At 42.1% G+C, this 20816-nt stretch overlaps 1 protein-coding gene across 1 annotated transcript; it reads right to left on the reverse strand.

Annotated features, from left to right (window-relative positions):
* Nucleotides 1–2763: 2763 nt before the first annotated feature.
* Nucleotides 2764–17978, reverse strand: LOC112075148 (SKI family transcriptional corepressor 2-like). The gene is given in 7 exon segments (XM_070440783.1): nucleotides 2764–2820; nucleotides 2822–2850; nucleotides 5259–5423; nucleotides 10371–10430; nucleotides 10598–10664; nucleotides 14540–16454; nucleotides 17713–17978. Coding segments are annotated over 6 exon segments (2205 nt in total). The 5' UTR covers nucleotides 16367–16454; nucleotides 17713–17978.
* Nucleotides 17979–20816: the final 2838 nt, after the last annotated feature.

A 20816-nucleotide genomic window follows, 5' to 3' on the forward strand; every position in this document is an offset into this window, starting at 1 on the left:
CCTCCACAACCACCCGACCTCCACAACCACCCGACCTCCTCAACCACCCGGCCTCCACAACCACTCTGCCTCCACAACCACCCGACCTCCACAACCTCCCGACCTCAACCCCATCGAGATGGTTTGGGATGAGTTGGACCACAGAGTGAAGGAAAAGCAGTGCTCAGAATGCTCCTTCAAGACTGTTGGAAAATCATACCAGGTGAAGCTGGTTGAGAGAATGCCAAGAGTGTGCAAAGCTGTCATCAAGGCAAAGGGTGGCTACTTTGAAGAATCTCAAATATAAACTATTTTTTTCATTTGTTTAACACTTTTTTGGTTACTACATGATTCCATATGTGTTATTTCATAGTTTTGATGTCTTCACTATTATTCTACAATGTAGAAAATAGAAGAAAAAAAATACTTAAATGAGTAGGTGTGTCCAAACATTTGACTGGTACTGTGTAACTGGCAAGCAGAAGCAGAGTGTGACTGATGCCCATAAGTTCAACTGTTCAACTCATTGACTACTGCTACAAATGAACTTCCCAGCCTTGAAAGGCATGTCAGATGCTTGTTTGAAATATGTTTTAAACACAATGAATTACAGGATGGTACAATCACAAAAGTATTCATCACAATAAGATTCATCAGAATAGTCGGAATCAGAATAGGATTAATCAGAATAGGCTTGATCAGAATAGGATTAATCAGAATAGGATTAATCAGAATAGGATTAATCAGAATAGGATTAATCAGAATAGGATTAATCAGAATAGGCTTGATCAGAATAGGATTAATCAGAATAGGATTAATCAGAATAGGATTCATCAGAATAGGATTAATCAGAATAGGATTAATCAGAATAGGATTCATCAGAATAGTCTTAACAGAATAGGCTTGATCAGAATGGGATTATTGATATATTGAATTGTTTTCATCTAATAACATAGTATTATAAGTATGATCATATAATAACAATATCATATTTTGATACTCAATATATACTAAGAAGTTAAAAAAACGAATAATCACATAACAGCAGGTCCTAGCATTTTACTCCGCACTGTCAGACTTTGTAGTAGGGGTTAGGGTCAGACAGTGTAGTAGGGGTTAGGGTCAGACAGTGTAGTAGGGGTTAGGGTCAGACAGTGTGACGTGTAGTAGGGTTAGGGTCAGACAGTGTGTGGTGGTTACGGGTCAGACAGTGTAGTAGGGGTTGGGTCAACAGTGTAGTAGGGGTTAGGGTCAGACAGTGTAGTAGGGTTAGGGTCGACAGTGTAACAGTGTAGTATAGGGTGTTAGGGTCAAGATGAGTGTAGTAGGGGTTAGGGTCAGACAGTGTAGTAGGGGTTCGGGCCGTCAGGACGTGTAGTTAGAGGGTTAGGGTCAGACAGTGTAGTAGGGGTTTGAGGGTCAGAAGGTAACAGTGTAGTAGGGGGTTAGGAGTTAGATAGTGTAGTGGGGTTAGGGTCAGACAGTGATAGGTAGGGTCAGACAGTGTACAGTGTAGTAGGGGTTAAGGGTCAGACAGATGGTGTAGGGGTTAGGCCGTGAAAGTGTAGTGGGGTTTAGGGCGAACGTGTAGTAGGGGTTTAGGGCAGAAGTGTAACAGTGTAGTGGGGTTGGGTCGATAGTGTAGTAGGGGTTAGGGTCAGGACAGTGTTACGTAGGGGTTAGGGTCAGACAGTGTGACAGTGTAGTAGGGGTTAGGGTCAGACAGTGTAGTGGAGGTTTAGGGTCAGACAGTGTAGTAGTAGGGGTTTGGGGTCAGCAGATAGTACAGGATGTGTATAGGGGTTAGGGTCAGCAGTTGTAGTAAGGGGTTAGGTCAGACAGTGTAGTAGGGGTTAGGTCAGCCAGTGTGTAGGGTTTAGGGGTCAGACCAGTAGTCAGGTTGAGGGCAGCAGTGTAGATAGGGGTTAGGGTCAGTACCGTGTAGTAGGGATTAGGGTCAGACAGTGTAGTAGGGGTTGATCAGAAGTGTAGCTAGTGGTTAGGGTCAGACAGTGTAGTAGGGGTTAGGTCAGACAGTGTAGTAGGGGTTGGGTAGACAGTGTAAGTAGGGGTTAGGGTCAGACAGTGTAGTAGGGTTAGGGTCAGACAGTGTAGTAGGGGTAGGGTCAGCGTGTAGTAGGGGTTTAGGGTCAGACAGTGTAGTAGGGGTTAGGTCAGACAGTGTAGTAGGGGTTAGGGTCACGAAGTGTTAGTAATGTGTAGGGGTTAGGGTCCAGACAGTGATAGGTAGGGGTTAGGGAGACCAGTGTGTAGGGGTTAGGGGTCAGAACAGTGTAAGTGTAGTAGGGGTTAGGTAGCAGTGTAGGGAGGTCAGGTGTAGGGGGTTAGGTCAGAAGTGTAGTAGGGGTTGGTCAGACAGTGTAGTAGGGGTTAGGGTCAGAGTGTAGTACAGGGGTTAGGGTCAGACAGTTGGAGTAGGGGTTAAGGGTCAGACAAGTGTAGTAGGGTTAGGGTCAGACAGTGTATAGTGGTTAGGTCAGACAGTGTAGTAGGGGTTGGGTCAGACAGTGTATAGGGGTTAGGGTCAGACAGTGTAGTAAGGGGTTGGGTAGAGTGTAGTAGGGGTTAGGGTCAGACTGTGTAGTAGGGGTTAGGTCACAGTAACAGTGTAGTAGGGGTAGGGTCAGGATTAACTGTGTAGTAGGGGTTAGGGTCAGACAGTGTACAGATGTAGTAGGGGTTAGGTGCGTGTAGTAGGGGTTAGTGTCAGACAGTGTAGTAGGGGTTAGGGTCAGAACAGATAGAATAAAGTCAATATGTTAGTCAGTAGGTGATATGACTATGCTGTAGCTGCTGTACCATCTCTTCTGATACGATGGTCTTGGTGCTTCATTTGGTCCTGGAAATGATCTGTGAATTCATAAAATAAGGTTGAAGGGGTTAGGGTTAGGCTGTGAGGGGTTAGGGGTTAGGGCTGTGAGGGGTTAGGGTGTGAAGGGTTAGGGGTTAGGGTTAGGGTGTGAGGGGTTAGGGGTTAGGGTGTGAGGGGTTAGGGGTGAGGGTGTGAGGGTTAGGGAGTTAGGGAGTGTAGGTGATGAGGGGTTGGGTGTTGGGTTAGGGTGTGAGGGGTTAGGGGTTAGGGGTTAGGGTTAGGTGTGAGGGTTAGGGGTTAGGTGTGAGGGTTAGGGGTTAGGGTGAGGGTGTGAGGGGTTTAGGGGTAAGGGTTAGGTTGGGTTAGGGGTGTGGAGGGGTTAGGGGTTGGGGTGGGGTTAGGGTTAGGGTGTGAGGGGTTAGGGTTAGGGTTAGGGGTTAGGGTTAGGGTGTGAGGGGTTAGGGGTTAGGGTTAGGGTGTGAGGAGTTAGGGGGTTAGGATTAGGCTGTGAGTGGTTAGGGTTAGGGTTAGGGTATGAGGGGCTAGGGGTTTGGTTAGGGTGTGAGGGATTAGGGTTAGGGTGTGAGGGGTTAGGGTTGAGGGTGTGAGGGGTAGGGTGTGAGGGTTAGGGGTAGGGTGTGAGGGGTTAGATGTGGCGGGTTAGGGTTAGGGTGTGAGGGGTTAGGGGTTAGGGTTGAGGGTGTGAGGGTAGGGGTTAGGGTTAGGGTGTTGAGGGGTTAGGGTGTGAGGGGGTTAGGGGTTAGGGTCAGGGTGTGAGGGATTAGGGTAGGGTGTGAGGGGTAAGGGTGTGAGGGTTAGGGTATGAGGGGTTAGGGTTAGGGTGTGGGGGTTAGGGTTAGGGTATGAGAGGTTAGAGGTTAGGGTATGAGAGGTTCAGGGTATGAGGTTAGGGTATGAGGGGTTAGGGTTAGAGAAGAGGTTAGGTTATGGGGTTAGGTATGAGGGTTAGGGTGTGAGGGTTAGGGTGTGAGAGGTTTAGGGTGTGAGGGGTAAGTTAGGGTATGAGTGGGTTAGGGTTAGGGTGGAGGGTTGGTATTGAGGTGGTTAGGGTTAAGGTATGAGGGGTTAGGGTTGGGTATGACTGTTAGAGGTTAAGGAAAGAGGGGTTAGGGTTAGAGGTATGAGGGGGTCAGGGTATGAAGGGTTAGGGTTAGGGTTAAGGAATGAGGGGTTCGGGGTAATGAAAGGGGTTAGGGTATAGGAATGAAGGGTTAGGGAATGGGGTATGGGGTTTAGGGTATGAAGAGTTAGGGTTAGGGTATGAAGGGGTAGGGTTAGGGTTATAGGGTTAGTATAGAGACAGAGAGTTAGCCTTTACGGAACACAGGGAAGGGTTAGGGTTGGGTATGAAGGGTTAGGGTAATGAAGGGTTAGGAATAAGGGTTAGAGATGGGTATGCAGGGTTAGGATATGAAGGCTTAGGATAGAAGGGTTAGGGATGAAGAGGTTAGAGTTAGGGTATGAAGGGTTTAGGGTATGAAGGGTTAGAGTTAGGGTATGAGGGTTAGGGTATGAGGGGTTGGGTATGAGGGGTTAGGGTATGAGAGGTTAGGGATGGAGGGTAGGGTATGAAGGGGTTAGGGTTAGGGTATGAGGCATTAGGGTATGGGGTTGGGTGTGAGGGGTTAGGGTATGACGGGTTAGGGTGTGGAGGGTTAGGGTGTGAGGTGTGAGGGGTTAGGGTGTGAGGTTAGGGTGTGAGGGGTTATGGTATGAAGGGTTAGAGCATGAGGGTTAGAGTTAGAGGGGTTAGGGTGTGAGGGTTAGGGTATGAAGGGTTAGGGTTAGAGACAGAGAGTTAGCTTACGGAACACGAGGGAAGGGTTAGGGTTTAGGGTATGAAGGGTTTAGGGTATGAAGGGTTAGGGTATGAAGGGTTAAGGGTTAGGGTTAAGGGGTAGGGTTAGGTATGAAGGGTTAGGGTGTGAGGGGTTAGGGTATGACGGGTTAGGGTATGAGGGTTAGGGGTATGAAGGGTTAGGGTATGAAGGGTTAGGGTATGAAGGGTTAGGGTATGAGGGGTTGGGTATGAAGGGTTGGGTTAGGGACAGAGAGTTAGCCTACGGAACACAGGGAAGGGTAGGGTTAGGGTATGAGGGGTTAGGGTGTGAGGGGTTAGGGTTATGAAGGGTTAAGGGTATGAAGGGTTAGGGGTATGAAGGGTTAGGGTTGAGACAGAGAGGTAGACTACGGAACCAGGGAAGAGGGTTAGGGTTAGGGTATGAAGGGTTAGGGTTTGAAGGGTTAGGGTATGAAGGGGTAGGGTTAGGGTTGAAGGGTTAGGGTAATGAAGGGTTAGGGTATGAGGGTAGGGTTAGAGACAGAGAGGTAGACCTACGGAACCAGGGAAGGGTTAGGGTATGAAGGGTTAGGGTATGATGAAGGGTTAGGGTATGAAGGGTTAGAGACAGAGAGGTAGACCTACGGAACACAGGGAAGGGGGAGTTTCCCTTCAGAGCGTGGAACTCCTGTTCTAGTCGTCTTCGTAGATCGATTTGTTCCAACAGAACCTTCTGGAGTTCCTCTTTCTCCATGTTCTCAACATCCTCCTTTAGTGGCACGGGGGAACTTCCATCTTGAGTTTGATCCCCTGGAAAGGAGGAAAGAAAATACATTTTGAGTTTGATCCCCTGGAAAGGAGGACAGGAAATACATTTTGAGTTTGAATCAAGCATTCAATGGGACAGTGAGTTATATTATCCCTCTAATAATCTGTATTCCGATCTGTAGTCTGATTGCAATGTAACCATTGGCCTGTAGGTGTCAGTCTAACTGCATATTTCCACCTGTCTGGGGCCTAGACGGGCTATGATCTTCTATTGCCCTGTCTACTGTGCTCTCAGAGAACTACTGTCATTTACATTCTCAATGGTCATTGCATTCCGTATAGAACCACGTTTGTAAATGTTAAATGTCAAACTGCACTAATAATCTCACTATAATCGTGCCCACTATTCATTTGACTGAATATATCGATCAGACAATATGTGTTGCATTATGCTATAAACCAATTAATAATCATGGAAAACGCTTGGTCATGTAAATAACTAATTAAACCACTTGGTGAATGTTTTAAATACTTTCCCTAAAATGCTTGAATTAGCATTCACTTGAAACAATATTTTTGTTATTCTGGTGCCTGTAAAACCTATTGTTCTGGCTGCAGTCCATAGCGTCTGTAGCCGTGCAGCGTCTGTTACCAGTGGATTTGTATTACTGTGGTGCTGTAACCATGATAAACATATTGTTATATCACTCTTCTACAATGTTAGTGTTGTTTCCATTATGGCCTGATTTCTTCATCCATGAACCTGAAAATGTCTTGTGTTTGTATCTGAATTCTTACAATGTGGCAAATCAAATGGCTTAAATGAAGCGATCCAGCACATTTGTGTATATAATCTCCCCCTCGCTCTCTCCTTCTCTCTATGTATAATCTCCCCCTCTCTCCATCTCTCACTCTCTCTCTCTCTCCCTCTCTCTTTCCCTCTCTAGTCATTTCATGTCTTGCCTCCTTAAGCCTCCCAACACTTCCCTCATTTGGAACGGCCTGCTCTCGCTCTCTCGCTCCTCTCCTCTCTCTGTCTCATTTGACAAGCAAATCAGCAGACAGTGCCTCAGGATAACAACCTCGTTTGACAGTCAATTAACCGTGAATAGTCAAAGCCAAGGCAGTTTGCATTACATAAATGGAAAATTAGATTATTTTTCTCCCAAGAAACAGCCCTCTCCTTAAGACAGAGTCTGAGAGTCTTTGGAATCAGAACTTCTAATCACGTCGTCCATCGCCCAGGGAGACGTTTAGCAATCAGACAAAGGTGGTCTCATTTAATTTGTTTCGTGTAATTTTTTGAAATAAATTCTACATTATGTGAGGATATCATTATGGGCTACATAATAAGAATGTTGGCATAGATGTCATAAAACCCTTTTAATGTCTCTGTGACAGATATAAAAGGCAATAAGATGTGATCTTTGTAATGAAAGGTTTTGCCAAGGGAAAAGGCAATTATATGGGTTTGATATTGTTGAGATGGAGATTGTCACCTTCCCTGTGTTGAGCTGATTGTCTTGTTGAACTGTAATGGCTCCCTGTAGAACACATTCTAGAACTGTAATGGCCCCCTGTAGAACACATTCTAGAACTGTAATGGCCCCCTGTAGAACACATTCTACAAAACATTCTGGACCACATTGGAACACTGGAAACAGCCGATGTTCCGTTGCACAGTCTATCAGCTATTCCATCTATTTATGTATCTCTAGTAATCCCTAAACCTACAGTATGGTCTGTGAGAGGAGAAGGAGTCTACTGTTCTCCTTGTCTAGATAGATGTCCTATTATAGTGATGGTTTTATCTGTCTTGATAAACCAGTTAGACAAGTTAGATATTACAGAGGAGGTTAATCTGTCTTGATTAAAAACMTATTGTGAATAGGGGGGCGCTGTTTTCACTTTGGAAAAAATCGTGCCCAAATTAAACGGCCTCGTACTCTGTTCTAGATCATACAATATGCATATTATTATTACTATTGGATAGAAAACACTCTGAAGTTTCTAAAACTGTTTGAATTATATCTGTGAGTAAAACAGAACTCATTTGGCAGCAAACTTCCACACAGGAAGTGATAAATCTGAAAACGAGGCTCTGTGTCAGCGCTTGCCTATTCAATTGGCTTTTATTTATCGATATGTATGCACTTCATACCCTTCACTAGATGTCAACAGGCAGTAGAAGGTTGAATGGGGTGTTAGCTTGATGTTGAGGCCGAATAAGAGCTTTTGGAGTGGCAGGTCCGGTATTTTTGTCAAGTTTTCGACGGCGCGCGGGGGAATTGACATTGTCTTCTGAAAGCGTTCGGTATACACGGCGGAATTGCTTCCGGCTCTGATTTTATTTGATAATATTGAGAAAAACATCATAAAGTAGGATTTTTCAACCGAGTTTGATCAGTTTATTCAACGTTTATTGGACTTTTGAATTTTTCGTTCCAGGCGCAAACATTTCTTTGGACACGTGAGCTCCACAGGCTAGCCAAAGTTTGCTAATTCGACAAAGAAATGGACATTCTAAAAACCAAACAACGATTTATTCTGGAAATAGGACTCCTTGCACAACATTCTGATGGAAGCTCAAGAAAGGTAAGAGAATATTTATTGATGTTATTTCGTATTTTGTGGTAAATGTTGCCTCCAACAAGGACGAGAATATGTGAGCGCTGTCCCACAATACTGCATGCTGTATGTTCTACTAAAGTTATTTTTTTTAAATCTAACACAGCGGTTGCATTAAGAACCAGTGTATCTTTCATTTGCTGTACAACATATATTTTTTAGTAAAGTTTATGATGAGTTCTTTGATTAGATTAGGTGACTGTCCAAAATATCTCCGGAGATTTTGGTGAATTGTTTCTACGTATTCACAATGTATAACCACGATTTGCAGCTCTAAATATGCACATTTTCGAACAAAACATAAATGTATTGTATAACATGATGTTATAAGACTGTCATCTGATGAAGTTGTCCAAAGGTTAGTGATTAATTTATTCTATATCTTTTGCTGTTTTGCGAAAGCTATGTTTGCGATGGATAAATGGCGTTGTGTGTTTGGCTATTGTGATGAGCTAATATAATTCTATATTGTGTTTTCGCTGTAAAACACTTAAAAAATCGAATTATGGCTGGATTCACCAAGATGTTTATCTTTTCATTGCTGTACACCATGTATTTTTCATAAATGTTTTTGATGATATTTATGTATTTCCGTTGCTCTCTGTAATTATTCTGGCTGCTTTGGTGCTATTGTTGATGGTGGCTGCAATTGTAAAACCAGGATTTGTAGCTATAAATATGCTACATTTTCGAACAAAAATAAATGTATTTGTTAACATGTGTTATAAGGACTGTCATCTGATGAAGTTTGTCTAGGTTAGTGATTAATTTTATCTCTATTTGTGGGTTGTGAAAGCTACCTATGCGGTGGAAACATGTGAAACATGCCTGGTGTTTGGCTATTGTGGTTAGCTAATATAAATACATATTGTGTTTTCGCTGTAAAACATTTTAAAAATCGGAAATGATGGCTGGATTCACAAGATGTGTTATCTTTTTCATTGCTGTATTGGATTTGTGATTTCATGAAATTATATATATGATATCCTGTCCCGTTAGCTAGGCTATGCTAGTCAGGTTTTTTGATGAGGGGATCCCGGGTCCGGATGGGTATCACTGAAAGTTTTTAAACAGCTAGATATTAGAGTAGAGGGTTTATGCTGCTCTCATTAAACAGTTAGATATTATAGTAGAGGGTTTATCTGTCTTGATTAAACAGTTAGATATTATAGTAGAGGGTTTATTCTGGTCTTGATTAAACAGTTAGATATTATAGTAGAGGGTTTATTCTGTCTTGATTAAACAGCTAGATTTATAGTAGAGGGTTTATCTGTCTTGATTAACAGTTAAATATTATAGTAGAGGGTTTATCTGTTCTTGATTAAACAGTTAGATATTTTAGTATAAGTTTTATCTGTCTTGATTAAACAGTTAGATTATTATAAGTAGAGGGTTTATCTGTTCTTGATTAAACAGTTAGATATTATAGTAGAGGGTTTATCTGTCTTGATTAAACAGTTAGATATTATAGTAGAGGGTTTTATCTGTCTTGATTAAACAGTTAGATATTATAGTAGAGGGTTTTATCTGTCTTGATTTAACAGTTAGATATTATAGTAGAGGGTTTATCTGTCTTGATTAAAACAGTTAGATATTATAGTAGAGGGTTTATCTGTCTTGATTAAACAGTTTAGATATTATAGTAGAGGGTTTATTCTGTCTTGATAAACAGTTAGATATTATAGTAGAGGGTTTATCTGTCTTGATTAAACGTTTAGATATTATAGTAGAGGTTTATCTGTCTTGATTAAACAGTTAGATATTATAGTAGAGGGTTTATTTCTGTCTTGATTAAACAGTTAGATATTATAGTAAGTTTTATCTGTCTTGATTAAACAGTTAGATTATTATAGTAGGAGGGTTTATTCTGTCTTGATTAAACAGTTAGATATTATAGTAGAGGGTTTATCTGTCTTGATAAACAGTTAGATATTATAGTAGAGGTTTATCTGTCTTGATTAAACAGTTAGATATTTAGTATAAGTTTTATCTGTTCTTGATTAAACAGTTAGATATTTAGTAGAGGGTTTATCTGTCTTGATTAAACAGTTAGGATATTGTAGTAGAGGGTTTATCTGTCTTGATTAAACAGTTAGATTTATAGTAGAGGGTTTATCTGTCCTGATTAAACTGCTAGATATTATAGTAGAGGGTTTATCTTCTGATAACGTTAGATTTTATAGAGGGTTTATCTGTCTTGATTAAATCTAGATATTATTAGTAGAGGGTTTATTCTGTCTTATTAAACAGTTAGATATTATAGTAGAGGGTTTATCTGCTTGATTAAACAGCTAGATATTATAGTAGAGGGTTTATTGTCTTGATTGAACAGCATAGATTTATAGTAGAGGTTTTACCTGCCGTCTCTCCAGTACTCTGGGCCAGATGATTCTGTCTCTGATACAAAGAAACTGCTGGGCTCTTTGTTTTCATCAAGAGGAGAATGAGAGGGGAAGAGGAGAAAGAAGGACATTCATTCATCTGTTCTTAAGGACAAGAGTTGTTTGTCACTCTGCACAGACAGAAAACTGGTAGAAAGGAACCGATGTCTTCAAACCAATCAGATGAGGAGGTAAACGCTACTGCACGAGTTATGTTGGAGTTTCTTTTTGGTTGTGTAAACAGGCAGAACGTCGGGTCTCTGCTTTTATGAGTCTGAGAACACAGAGAAAGACAGAGGTTTTAGCATTCTACAATATCAAACCGGGAAGCTGTCTAATTAATGCTACCCACAATAGAACCGCTGGTGTCCTGGGATAGAATGCTGGTGTACACCTAGAATAGCCTTCTGGCCTTCACAGACTTTCAAGAGTCAATGGAGTGGAACATTCTCCTTTTGGCGCTAATCTTTGTCTTTCATGAACAACACTCTTAATATAAGCCTGCAGTTGTTTACTATCCATGGGAAGCCTGTAGTGTTTACTATTCAATGGGAAGGAAAGCCTGCAGTGTTTACTATCCAATGGGAAGCCTGTAGTGTTACTATCCAATGGGAAGCCTGTATTGTTACTATTCAATGGAGAAGCTGTCCTGTAGTGATACTATTCAACTGGACGCCATGTAGTGTTACTATCCATGGGAAGCCTGTAGTGTTACTTATTCCAATGGGAAGCCTGCAGTGTTACTATCCAATGGGAAGGCCTGTAGTGTTACTATCCAATGGGAAGCCTGCAGTGTTACTATCCAATGGGAAGCCTGTAGTGTTACTATCCAATGGGAAGCTGGTAGTGTTACTATTCAATGGGAAGCCTGCAGTGTTACTATCCAATGGGAAGCCTTGTAGTGTTTACTATGCAACTGGGAAGCCTGTAGTGTACTATTCAATGGGAAGCCTGTAGTATTACTATCAATGGGAAGCCTGTAGTGTTACTATCATGGGAAGCCTTTTAGTGTTACTATCCAACTGGGAAGCCTGTAGTGTTACTATTCAATGGGAAGCCTTGTAGTGTTTACATATCCAATGGGAAGCCTGTAGTTTATTAATCCAAGGGAAGCCTGCAGTGTTACTATTCAATGGGAAGCCTCAGTGTTACTATCCAATGGGAAGCCTGTAGTGTTACTATCCAATGGGAAGCCTGTAGTGTTACTATTCCAATGGGAAGCCTGTAGTGTTACTATCCAATGGGAAGCTGTAGTGTTATTATCCAATGGGAAGCCTGAGCTGTTACTATCCAATGGGAAGCTTGTAGTGTTACTATCCCAATGGAAGCTGTAGTGTTACTATCCAATGGGAAGCCTGTAGTGTTAGCTATCAATGGGAAGCCTGTAAGTGTTACTATCCAATGGGAAGCCTGTAGTGTTACTATCCAATGGGAAGCTTGTAGTGTTATTATCCAATGGAAGCTGTAGTGTTACTCTCCAAGGAAGCCTGTAGTGTTACTATCCCAATGGGAAGCTTGTAGTGTTATCTAAGTAGTTACTATCCAATGGGAAGCTGTAGGTGTTACTATCCAAAGGAAAGCCTTGTATGTTACTATCCAATGGGAAGCTGTGTAGTGTTACTATCCAATGGGAAGCTTGTAGTGTTACTATCCAATGGGAAGCTTGTAGTGTTACTATCAATGGGAAGCTGTGTGGTACTATCCCAATGGGAAGCTTTAGTGTTACTATCCAATGGAAGCTTGTAGTGTTACTATCCAATGGGAAGCTTGTAGGGTTACTATCCAATTGGAAGCTTGTAGTGTTACTATCCAATGGGAAGCTTGTAGTGTTACTATCCAATGGAGCTTGTAGTGTACTATCCAATGGGAAGCTTGTAGTGTTACTATCAATTGGAGCTTGTAGTTTACTATCCCAATGGAAGTTGTAGTGTTACTACCAATGGGAAGCTTGTAGTGTTACTATCCAATGGGAGCTTGTAGTTATATCCCAATGGGAAGCTTGTAGTGTTACTATCCCAATGGGAAGCTTGTAGGTTCTATCCAATGGAAGCTTGTAGTGTTACTATCCCAATGGGAAGCTTGTAGTGTTACTATCCAATGAGCTTGTGTGATATCCAATGGAAGCTTAGTGTCCAATTTAGCTATCCAATGGGAAGCTGTAGTGTTACTATCCCAATGGAAGCTTGTAGTGTTACTATCCCAATGGGAAGCTTGTAGTGTTACTATCCCAATGCGAAGCCTGAAGCCTCCCTCCCATACTGAGCCTGTAGCATCAATACAGCAGGACCGTCTCTTTCATCACTGTTACTATTAGACTGTGAATGTCCTTCATTTGTTATTAGAATGTGAATGTCCTTCATTAGTGTTATTAGAATGTGAATGTCTCTTCATTAGTGTTATTAGATGTGAATGTCCTTCATTAGTGTACTGTTAGACTGTGAATGTCTCTTCATTAGTGTTACTATTAGACTGTGAATGTCCCTTCATTAGTGTTGTTAGACTGTGAATGTCCCTTCATTAGTGTTATTAGACTGTGAATGTTCTCCCCATTAGTGTTATATTAGACTGTGAATGTCCCTTCATAGTGTTATAGACTGTGAATGTCCCTTCATTAGTGTTATTAGACTGTGAATGTCCCTTCATTAGTGTTATTAGACTGTGAATGTTCTTAGTGGATGTCTCTTCTATGCGAATGTTTATTAGTGTTGTTAGACTGTGAATGTCCCTTCATTAGTGTTACTATTAGACTGTGAATGTCTCCCTCATTAGTGTTATTAGACTGTGAATGTCCCTTCATTAGTGTTATTAGACTGTGAATGTCCTTCATTATTAGTGTATTAGAATGTGAATGTCCCTTCATTAGTGTTATTAGAATGTGAATGTCCCTTCATTAGTGTTACTATTAGACTGTGAATGTCCCTTCATTAGTGTTATTTGAATGTGAAGTCCCTTCATTAGTGTACTATTAGACTGTGAATGTCCCTTCATTAGTGTTATTAGACGTGAATGTCCCTTCATTAGTGTTATTAGACTGTGAATGTCCTTCATTAGTGTTTATTAGACTGTGAATGTCCTTCATTAGTGTTGTTAGACTGTGAATGTCCCTTAGTTAGTGTTATTAGACTGTGAATGTCTCCCTCATTAGTGTTATTAGACTGTGAATGTCTCCCTCAGTGTTATTAGACTGTGAAGTCTCCCTCAGTGTTATTAGACTGTGAATGTCTCCCTCATTGACGTTACTATTTGACTGTGAATGTCTCTTCATTAGTGTTGTTATTAGACTGTGAATGCTTCCCTCATTGACGTTACTATTTGACTGTGAATGCCTCCCTCATTTACGTTACTATTTGACTGTGAATGTCTCTTCATTTGTATTGTTATTAGACTGTGAATGCCTCCCTCATTGACGATACTATTTGACTGTGAATGTCTCCCTCATTGACGTTACTATTTGACTGTGAATGGCTCTTCATTAGTATGTTATTAGACTGTGAATGCCTCCCTCATTGACGTTACTATTTGACTGTGAATGCCTCCCTCATTGACGTTACTATTTGACTGTGAATGTCTCTTCATTAGTATTGTTATTAGACTGTGAATGTCTCCCTCAGTGTTATTAGACTGTGAATGCCTCCCTCATTGACGTTACTATTTGACTGTGAATGCCTCCCTCATTGACGTTACTATTTGACTGTGAATGCTCCCTCATTGACGTTACTATTTGACTGTGAATGCCTCCCTCATTGACGTTACTATTTGACTGTGAATGTCTCCTTCATTGACGTTACTATTTGACTGTTGAATGTCTCTTCATTAGTATTGTTATTAGACTGTGAATGTCTCCTCACTTGTATTAGTACAACAGGACTGTTTCCCCTGGTTGGGGACCAACTCCCTTAGCCTTGTTAATGTGGAGTCGACAGGTTCCAGATTAGAAAGGCTAACAGGCAGAAAGTGACAAGGAGAGAACCGATATAATGTGACCATTAAACAATACCGGACTGTTCTTATTATCAGGGATCAGAGCACTGTGGATGTTTCATTTCTTCAGGGATACGCCGCTATCAATCTCTTTATGCATATTACATCAGCCAGCCTACAGCGCCAATTAAATAATAATTAGTTAAAGTGCCTTAAGGGAATATTTACATTTTTGTAGGCCTGGTCCTCCAGTGGCAGCGGGGTGTGTGTGGGGCTGGGGAGAGAGAGTGTGGGGCTGGCAGGGGGAGCAGGGGGAGAGGCAGGCAGGCTACTGCTGCTCTGGTCCTGGCTGTGATCTGCAGGGCTGCAGGGGAAGGTYACAGCCTCTTTCTCTCCTCTCTCCCAAGGTCCTGATCCTTCAGTCAGCCCTCGGAGGTGCAGGCCGCTGTGTGTCTGTGGTGGGGTTGGTCTGTTGAAGTGTTCCTCCTCCTCTTCATCCTGCTTGGTCTCTACATCCACCTCTCCTTCCTCCTCACTCTCTCCTCCCTCTCCCTCTTCCTCCCCCTCTCCTCCGCTCTCAGAGGCGTAGCTGCAGCTGGTGGCGGGGGACAGGTGGCGATCCGAACCAAACTCCTCCAGGTTTCCATGGAGCTTGGCGATGCTCTCTGCATCCTTGACGACGGGTCGGAAGGCTGAGTGGTAGGAGGCTTTCCTGGCCTGGAGAGACGGGACATCCAGCAGCTTCAGCCAGCCCTCTGAGGTCACAGGGCGCAGGTCAGAGGTCAGGGGGGAGGAGTCAGGGTCAAACAGGCCTGACCTGGGTGTGGCCCTCATGTCTGGCCCTGCCCTTGGCTGTGAGTGCTCTGATAGGTCGAGGAAGGCCTGCCTGAGGGAYGGGCTCTCGGCCAATGAGGACAGAGTGTTGACGGAGGGCTGTGGCTGCAGGTAGGTGGGCACTGGGAGGCCCCCAGCGGCCCTAGGGGGCCAGAACATGCAGAACGGAGGGTAGAAGGTGTCTTTACGACCGGGCCACAGCAGACCTGACAGACCAGTGTTCTTCTGTCCTCCAGCCACCTCACTGTCATCTTTCTTCTGCTGACAGAGGCTGAAGGCTGGGAAGGAGTAGGGGTTGGGGAACAGGGAGGTGGGGGCGAACTTCTGCAGCATGCCGAACCCTTTACTGGGCACAGGGATCACCGGGTAGCTGCGAGGGTTCTTARGGGGAGACAGGCTGCTTCCATCCAGGTCCTCCTCCTCCTCYAAGCGGCTCCTCTTCTGGACCAGGTCAGGGGTCATCATGTGGGGCAGACCAGAGTTCACAKCCTTRCCCGGCCCCATGGGGGAGCAGTGAGATGAGGGTAGACACCGCTTCCTGCTGCCACCATTAAACATGGCCTTCACGTCCTCCCAGGCAAACGCCAGGTCATCAGGAGGGGTTTTATCTGACAGCTTCAGGTGGCGTCTCCAGGAGTTGAAGTTAGCAGCGTCCGGCTGGGTGTACTTGGCTTCAGGAGTACGGTGAGAGTGGAAGATGAACTTGTTAGGAGAGAAGTACATGCTGCAGTAGGAACACTTGATGCACTTGGCTCTGCTGCTGTTGTAGCGCGCTGGGATGAAGTTACCACGGCTACCCCAGGCACACTCGTGTGACACATCAAAGGCGAAGTTGTCGGGCAGTTTGGGGGGGTTYTTCTCRCCCAGGAAGGACTTACACAGCCGCTCCGCCTCTCGCTTGGTGATCATGCCACAGCGGCGGGAGGAGATGGGCATGGCGCCAGCTCGCCTCAGGATCTCCAGCTGGACAGGGGTGCACTGAACACAGGTGATACCCAGCGCCACGCGGCGGTTGTGGATCTCGTTATAGCTGTAGTTCTTCAGCAAAGTGTTGGAGATCTGGGCCAGACACAGCCGCTCCTGATGGTCGATCACCAAGGAGACGATGGGTACACCATACAGAACCACTTGACCCACCTGGTTMGGCTTCAGGGAGGAGGAGTGGGGGGGTCTGGGGGGGGTCAGGGGCTCCTGCTGGAACGAGCTGGGGGGAGTCGTCATGGTAGCGCTGGTGTTGGTAACCAGGTAGTAGGTTGTGTTACCGTGGAGTCAGTCCTCCTGTCAGTCTGTCTGTCTGGATGATACCCTGCTGGAAAACCACACACACATTAACATTTAAGTTCAAACTGCACATCAGTCAGACAGATTTTCAGTTAAAATAATTATAATGATTATTATTATTATTATAATTATATCAAATTGATTATTATTATTATTATAATTATATCAAATTTTCATGATCAAAATAAAATATATGCCTAATGGTGAAGAACTTGACGCTGATTGAAAAGCAATACCACATTTGATTTCTTATGTTTCTTATTTGTATTTTTTATTATAAACATTCAATGAAGTTTGTATTGTATGCGCTAAATGTTCAACATTCAAATGTTCAATATTTTCTCGCATTTTGCAGAGTAAGTTTATTGCAACTCCCGCCTGAGCCCGCTGCGTATTCGAGTTTTAAAGACACGATGTCGCATCGAAGACAAGGAGCAGCCGAACTGTTTTCAACAAATGCATATCTGGGAGAATTATAGAGACATACCATCATTAGGCTTTACTCGTAAAAAAAGATCAATAGTAATTTTACTTTGGGGGTCATTTGTTGATAGCCCACAAATGTACAACGTTGATAAAAAAGTTATAGAATTGCAACTGAACATGACGAAATTAAAAATGTTTTTTTTTGTAATTTAACAGAACTTCCATTTCGTTGATGTTCATACATATTTTGTATTTAAACATTTTGGTCAAAACACTGGAGGCTATATAACACCTCATTCTGAGAGGCAGTATAGAACCAATTATTAATAGTAGGTATTATATTAATATATGACCTGGCTTGGTGTGAACTCTGCTGAATAATAATGTAATTTGTCACGCGTAACATTATAGGACAAAATACAGGTTGACCTGCAGATCAAACCGACATGTGAGGGTCATCCCGGCGGGGCCTAGAGAAGATACAGTCAACGACATGAGAACCTACTGACAGAAGAAGTACAGTGGAGAAGCTCGAGGTTTTTTACTGTGCAAGATATTCCAAAATAAAAGGCTCTATATTATGTCGCAAAATGTGCTCGGTATGCTAGTGATTTTCAGCAGATTTAGACCAGAATTCAGTTTCAACATAACACAATTCTAATAATTATTGCTCATTGATGCCGATAGCCACAAAACTAATATTAAGACTCATAATAATAACAGGCCTACTCACAATAATAATAATAATAATAATAATAAAATGTATTATAATAGTATCAAAAATTACAATGTAGGCTAATAAGACAATAATACACGTCAAACCTCAATTGTTACACTGTGGACATAATAGAATATCTTACCTCCTCTATACCGTGATGACAGAAATCCAAATGTTACGAAAATAAAGACATCCCGTATCTCTCGCCCAAAACAACCGATACATTAAAAACCACACGTCTTACAAAACTGCAGTAAATTAATTCCGAATGTTGAAGAAGATATAATATGTTGTTCTATAAAATAATATAGAAGAAGATATAATATGTTGTTCTATAAAATAATATAGAAGAAGATATAATATGTTGTTCTATAAAAGAAAGTTACCAGTCGGTGATGAGTAAGTGCGCAGCGCGCTCTGGCTTATTCCCTTTAAAGGACAAGGCGCGTGTCTGGAGGCAGGCGGTGTCGGACGGGACGTGATTGGCGCGTGGCTCTGCCCCTCTTTTAGCTCGATACTTTCCGCCAGGAGCCAATGACGTTTCACTAACTGACACTCAACACTCTAAAGAGACTAATGCAGGAGCCTGGCCCCGGGCTAAAGACGGGCTGTACACCTCCAATCTGAATGAGGACTCTGACTCACAAATCCACAAACAGCGGATATGTAGCAGGCTTACCAACAACGAGATGAACAATAAGTAGGTCGATGTCACTAAAATGCCGCTGTGGCCTATTTTAGACGGTGTCGGTCCTACATCACACAACTCATGGCGCTATGTAACGCAAACATAACCTGGAGTAGGCTAAAACAAGTTGTAAACATAAATCGCGTATAGACTAACAATTCTAACTAATTTAATCAATATGCCTTCAGGTAATTCTACATTGCACTTTATTTGTCCTAAGCAAATTTGCCTTTCAAAACGGTTCTCTACCAAGACAGCGAAAAAGGCTTTTATAGGCTACCAAATATGTTTTAAATATACAGGCCTGTACGACCTGTCATATATGGGCCGTCATCACAACATTGACCTGTGAATGACTGGTAAATTAACATGGTTTCATAAATGCATGGAAGAAATTGTCCATTTATGATTTCCCATGCAGGAATACAATGAACCGTGTGCCAATAGGCTTCTAGCTGAACCAAGCAATTAAATGTTATTTAAATGTTCACTATTTATTGATTGGCCATATGATCAAATACAATTTTATTGGTGAAATTCACGTGTTTAGCAGATGTTATTGCGGGTGTCGGAAATGCTTGTGATGCCTTCTGTCAGCTGACTGGGTAGTGAACATGAAGGTAAATTATGCTGATTGTTAAAATCACTTAACTGGTTTCATGTTTTCTGTCGTGAGTATTTAGCAAGTTTCTAATTGTCGTCATCATGAAGAGATCATTTCCGGGCTTCCATAAATTGTCCGTTAAAGACCACATAGACAACATTCAGAGAAATCCACCCAGCAAGTTTCCAAGCGGAGATGAGAGGAGAAGATTAGGGAGGAAAGGTAATAAAGAGCGGCTATTTTTTCATKATTGTAGAAGGCCGCATATGTCTCACCATGTCTCCCATCACCAACACTACAGGGCGGAAGAGAGAAACAGTTCATCTGAAACAGATTAAGTGTTTGTAGCCGGAACACCTAATCAATTACCTAAACAGTTTATTGATGTAAATAGTATTGATATGTAGTCCGATGACGTCATCAACACTGGATCAAACCGATTATAATTAAATGAATTAACGACAACTAGGATGAATTACCAACAAGAGGTTCAGGTTTGACTGGATACATTTAGTATATAATATAATATATTAGTCTGGATATTCCAGTAAAATATTTGTCAATATTTATAAATAAAAATATACGCGATTTCAGTCAATAGAATAAACCCCTTTACATTTAGACTACTTTGATTGCAAATAATATTCAGCATTTTATGAAATAAATACATTAAATGTAATATTAAATATACTACACTTATCAATCAATTCGTTTGTTTTCGGAATGGAATGATCATTTTTCTTGTGTTATATTCCCCTGCCTTCATCTTAATAAATATTAACAGATCGTTTTTGGCCTAAACCGGACCGTCGTGACAGCAGCACGCAGGGCGAGTCCCATCTGTTTCTCTTTAGACCAATTTAGATGTCATTGCTCGAGCTTTTGTCTCGCCTCCGCAGAGGCACCGGAGCACGCGGCCAGGCAGCAGCATCAACCGGCAGGAGCTTCCCACCGTCCAGGGTTAGAATGGTATAGCTAGGACTATAGGAGAGTAGGCTGTATAGTAGCGTCAACACACTCAGGGTGTGAGTATACGCATATGAATGACAATGGTAAAAAAAAAAGAGAATTATTTATTGAGCCAGGGAGGAATAATACATGTTTAAGTATTGAATAGTTCTACACTTAATAGGAATAGCCTATTTRATTAAACCAATCCTCTACTAGTTCAATGCAATGTTCACTGCATTGGATTATATAAAACTGGCATTTTACTTTAACAGGTATAGGCTAAATTAAGTCAAGATAATATCATAAAATAATATGTATTATCTCTCTTACATTTTAGTAGCCTACATTTATTTTCCTTTCAATTAACAAACTTTAATTTAATGATGGGCCTGGGAAGTGTGCCAACAAATACCAGTGGAAGGTAGATAATTATACTATATTAATATGGGCTGTATATAATATTTTATATTGGACCATTTGAAGTGCGAAATCAATTCATTGTCCATTTTGATAATGCATGACGTGTCATGTTAGTGACGGTCTCCCTACTGTGAAGTGAATCATGCGTTTAAAACAGAATAGCTGTTTGACCTCGCAGGGTCAATACGAAACAACGTTATAAATTAAGACTTACAAGACTAAGTGATACGGAGACGTTTAACTTCAAATCAGTCAACAAATGAACAGCGCCCGGGGTGGGTCATTATCATATTGAAATACATCATCTGATGTCCTCCAGAACATCATCAACATCTGATGCCAGAGATTAGGCCGCATGTCTTCTGGCGGCAGAAGGGCGTGTGGGAGCAGTGAATAGGCTACATTTGCTTTTGTTGGAGAATTATAATGCAGGCCTATGGATTTTCTGTTTTGCCATTTTGATGTTATATCACAAGTAGGCCTAGGCTATATGTAGATTAGGAGGTGACATAGGCTATTGCTAATGCTCGAGCACAATTGACCTGGATTTGAATCCTTATTTAATGCTGCGGTCTATCACTAA

This window comes from Salvelinus sp. IW2-2015, unplaced genomic scaffold (assembly GCF_002910315.2).
Source record: "Salvelinus sp. IW2-2015 unplaced genomic scaffold, ASM291031v2 Un_scaffold3005, whole genome shotgun sequence".
NCBI classification, from domain to species: domain Eukaryota; kingdom Metazoa; phylum Chordata; class Actinopteri; order Salmoniformes; family Salmonidae; genus Salvelinus; species Salvelinus sp. IW2-2015.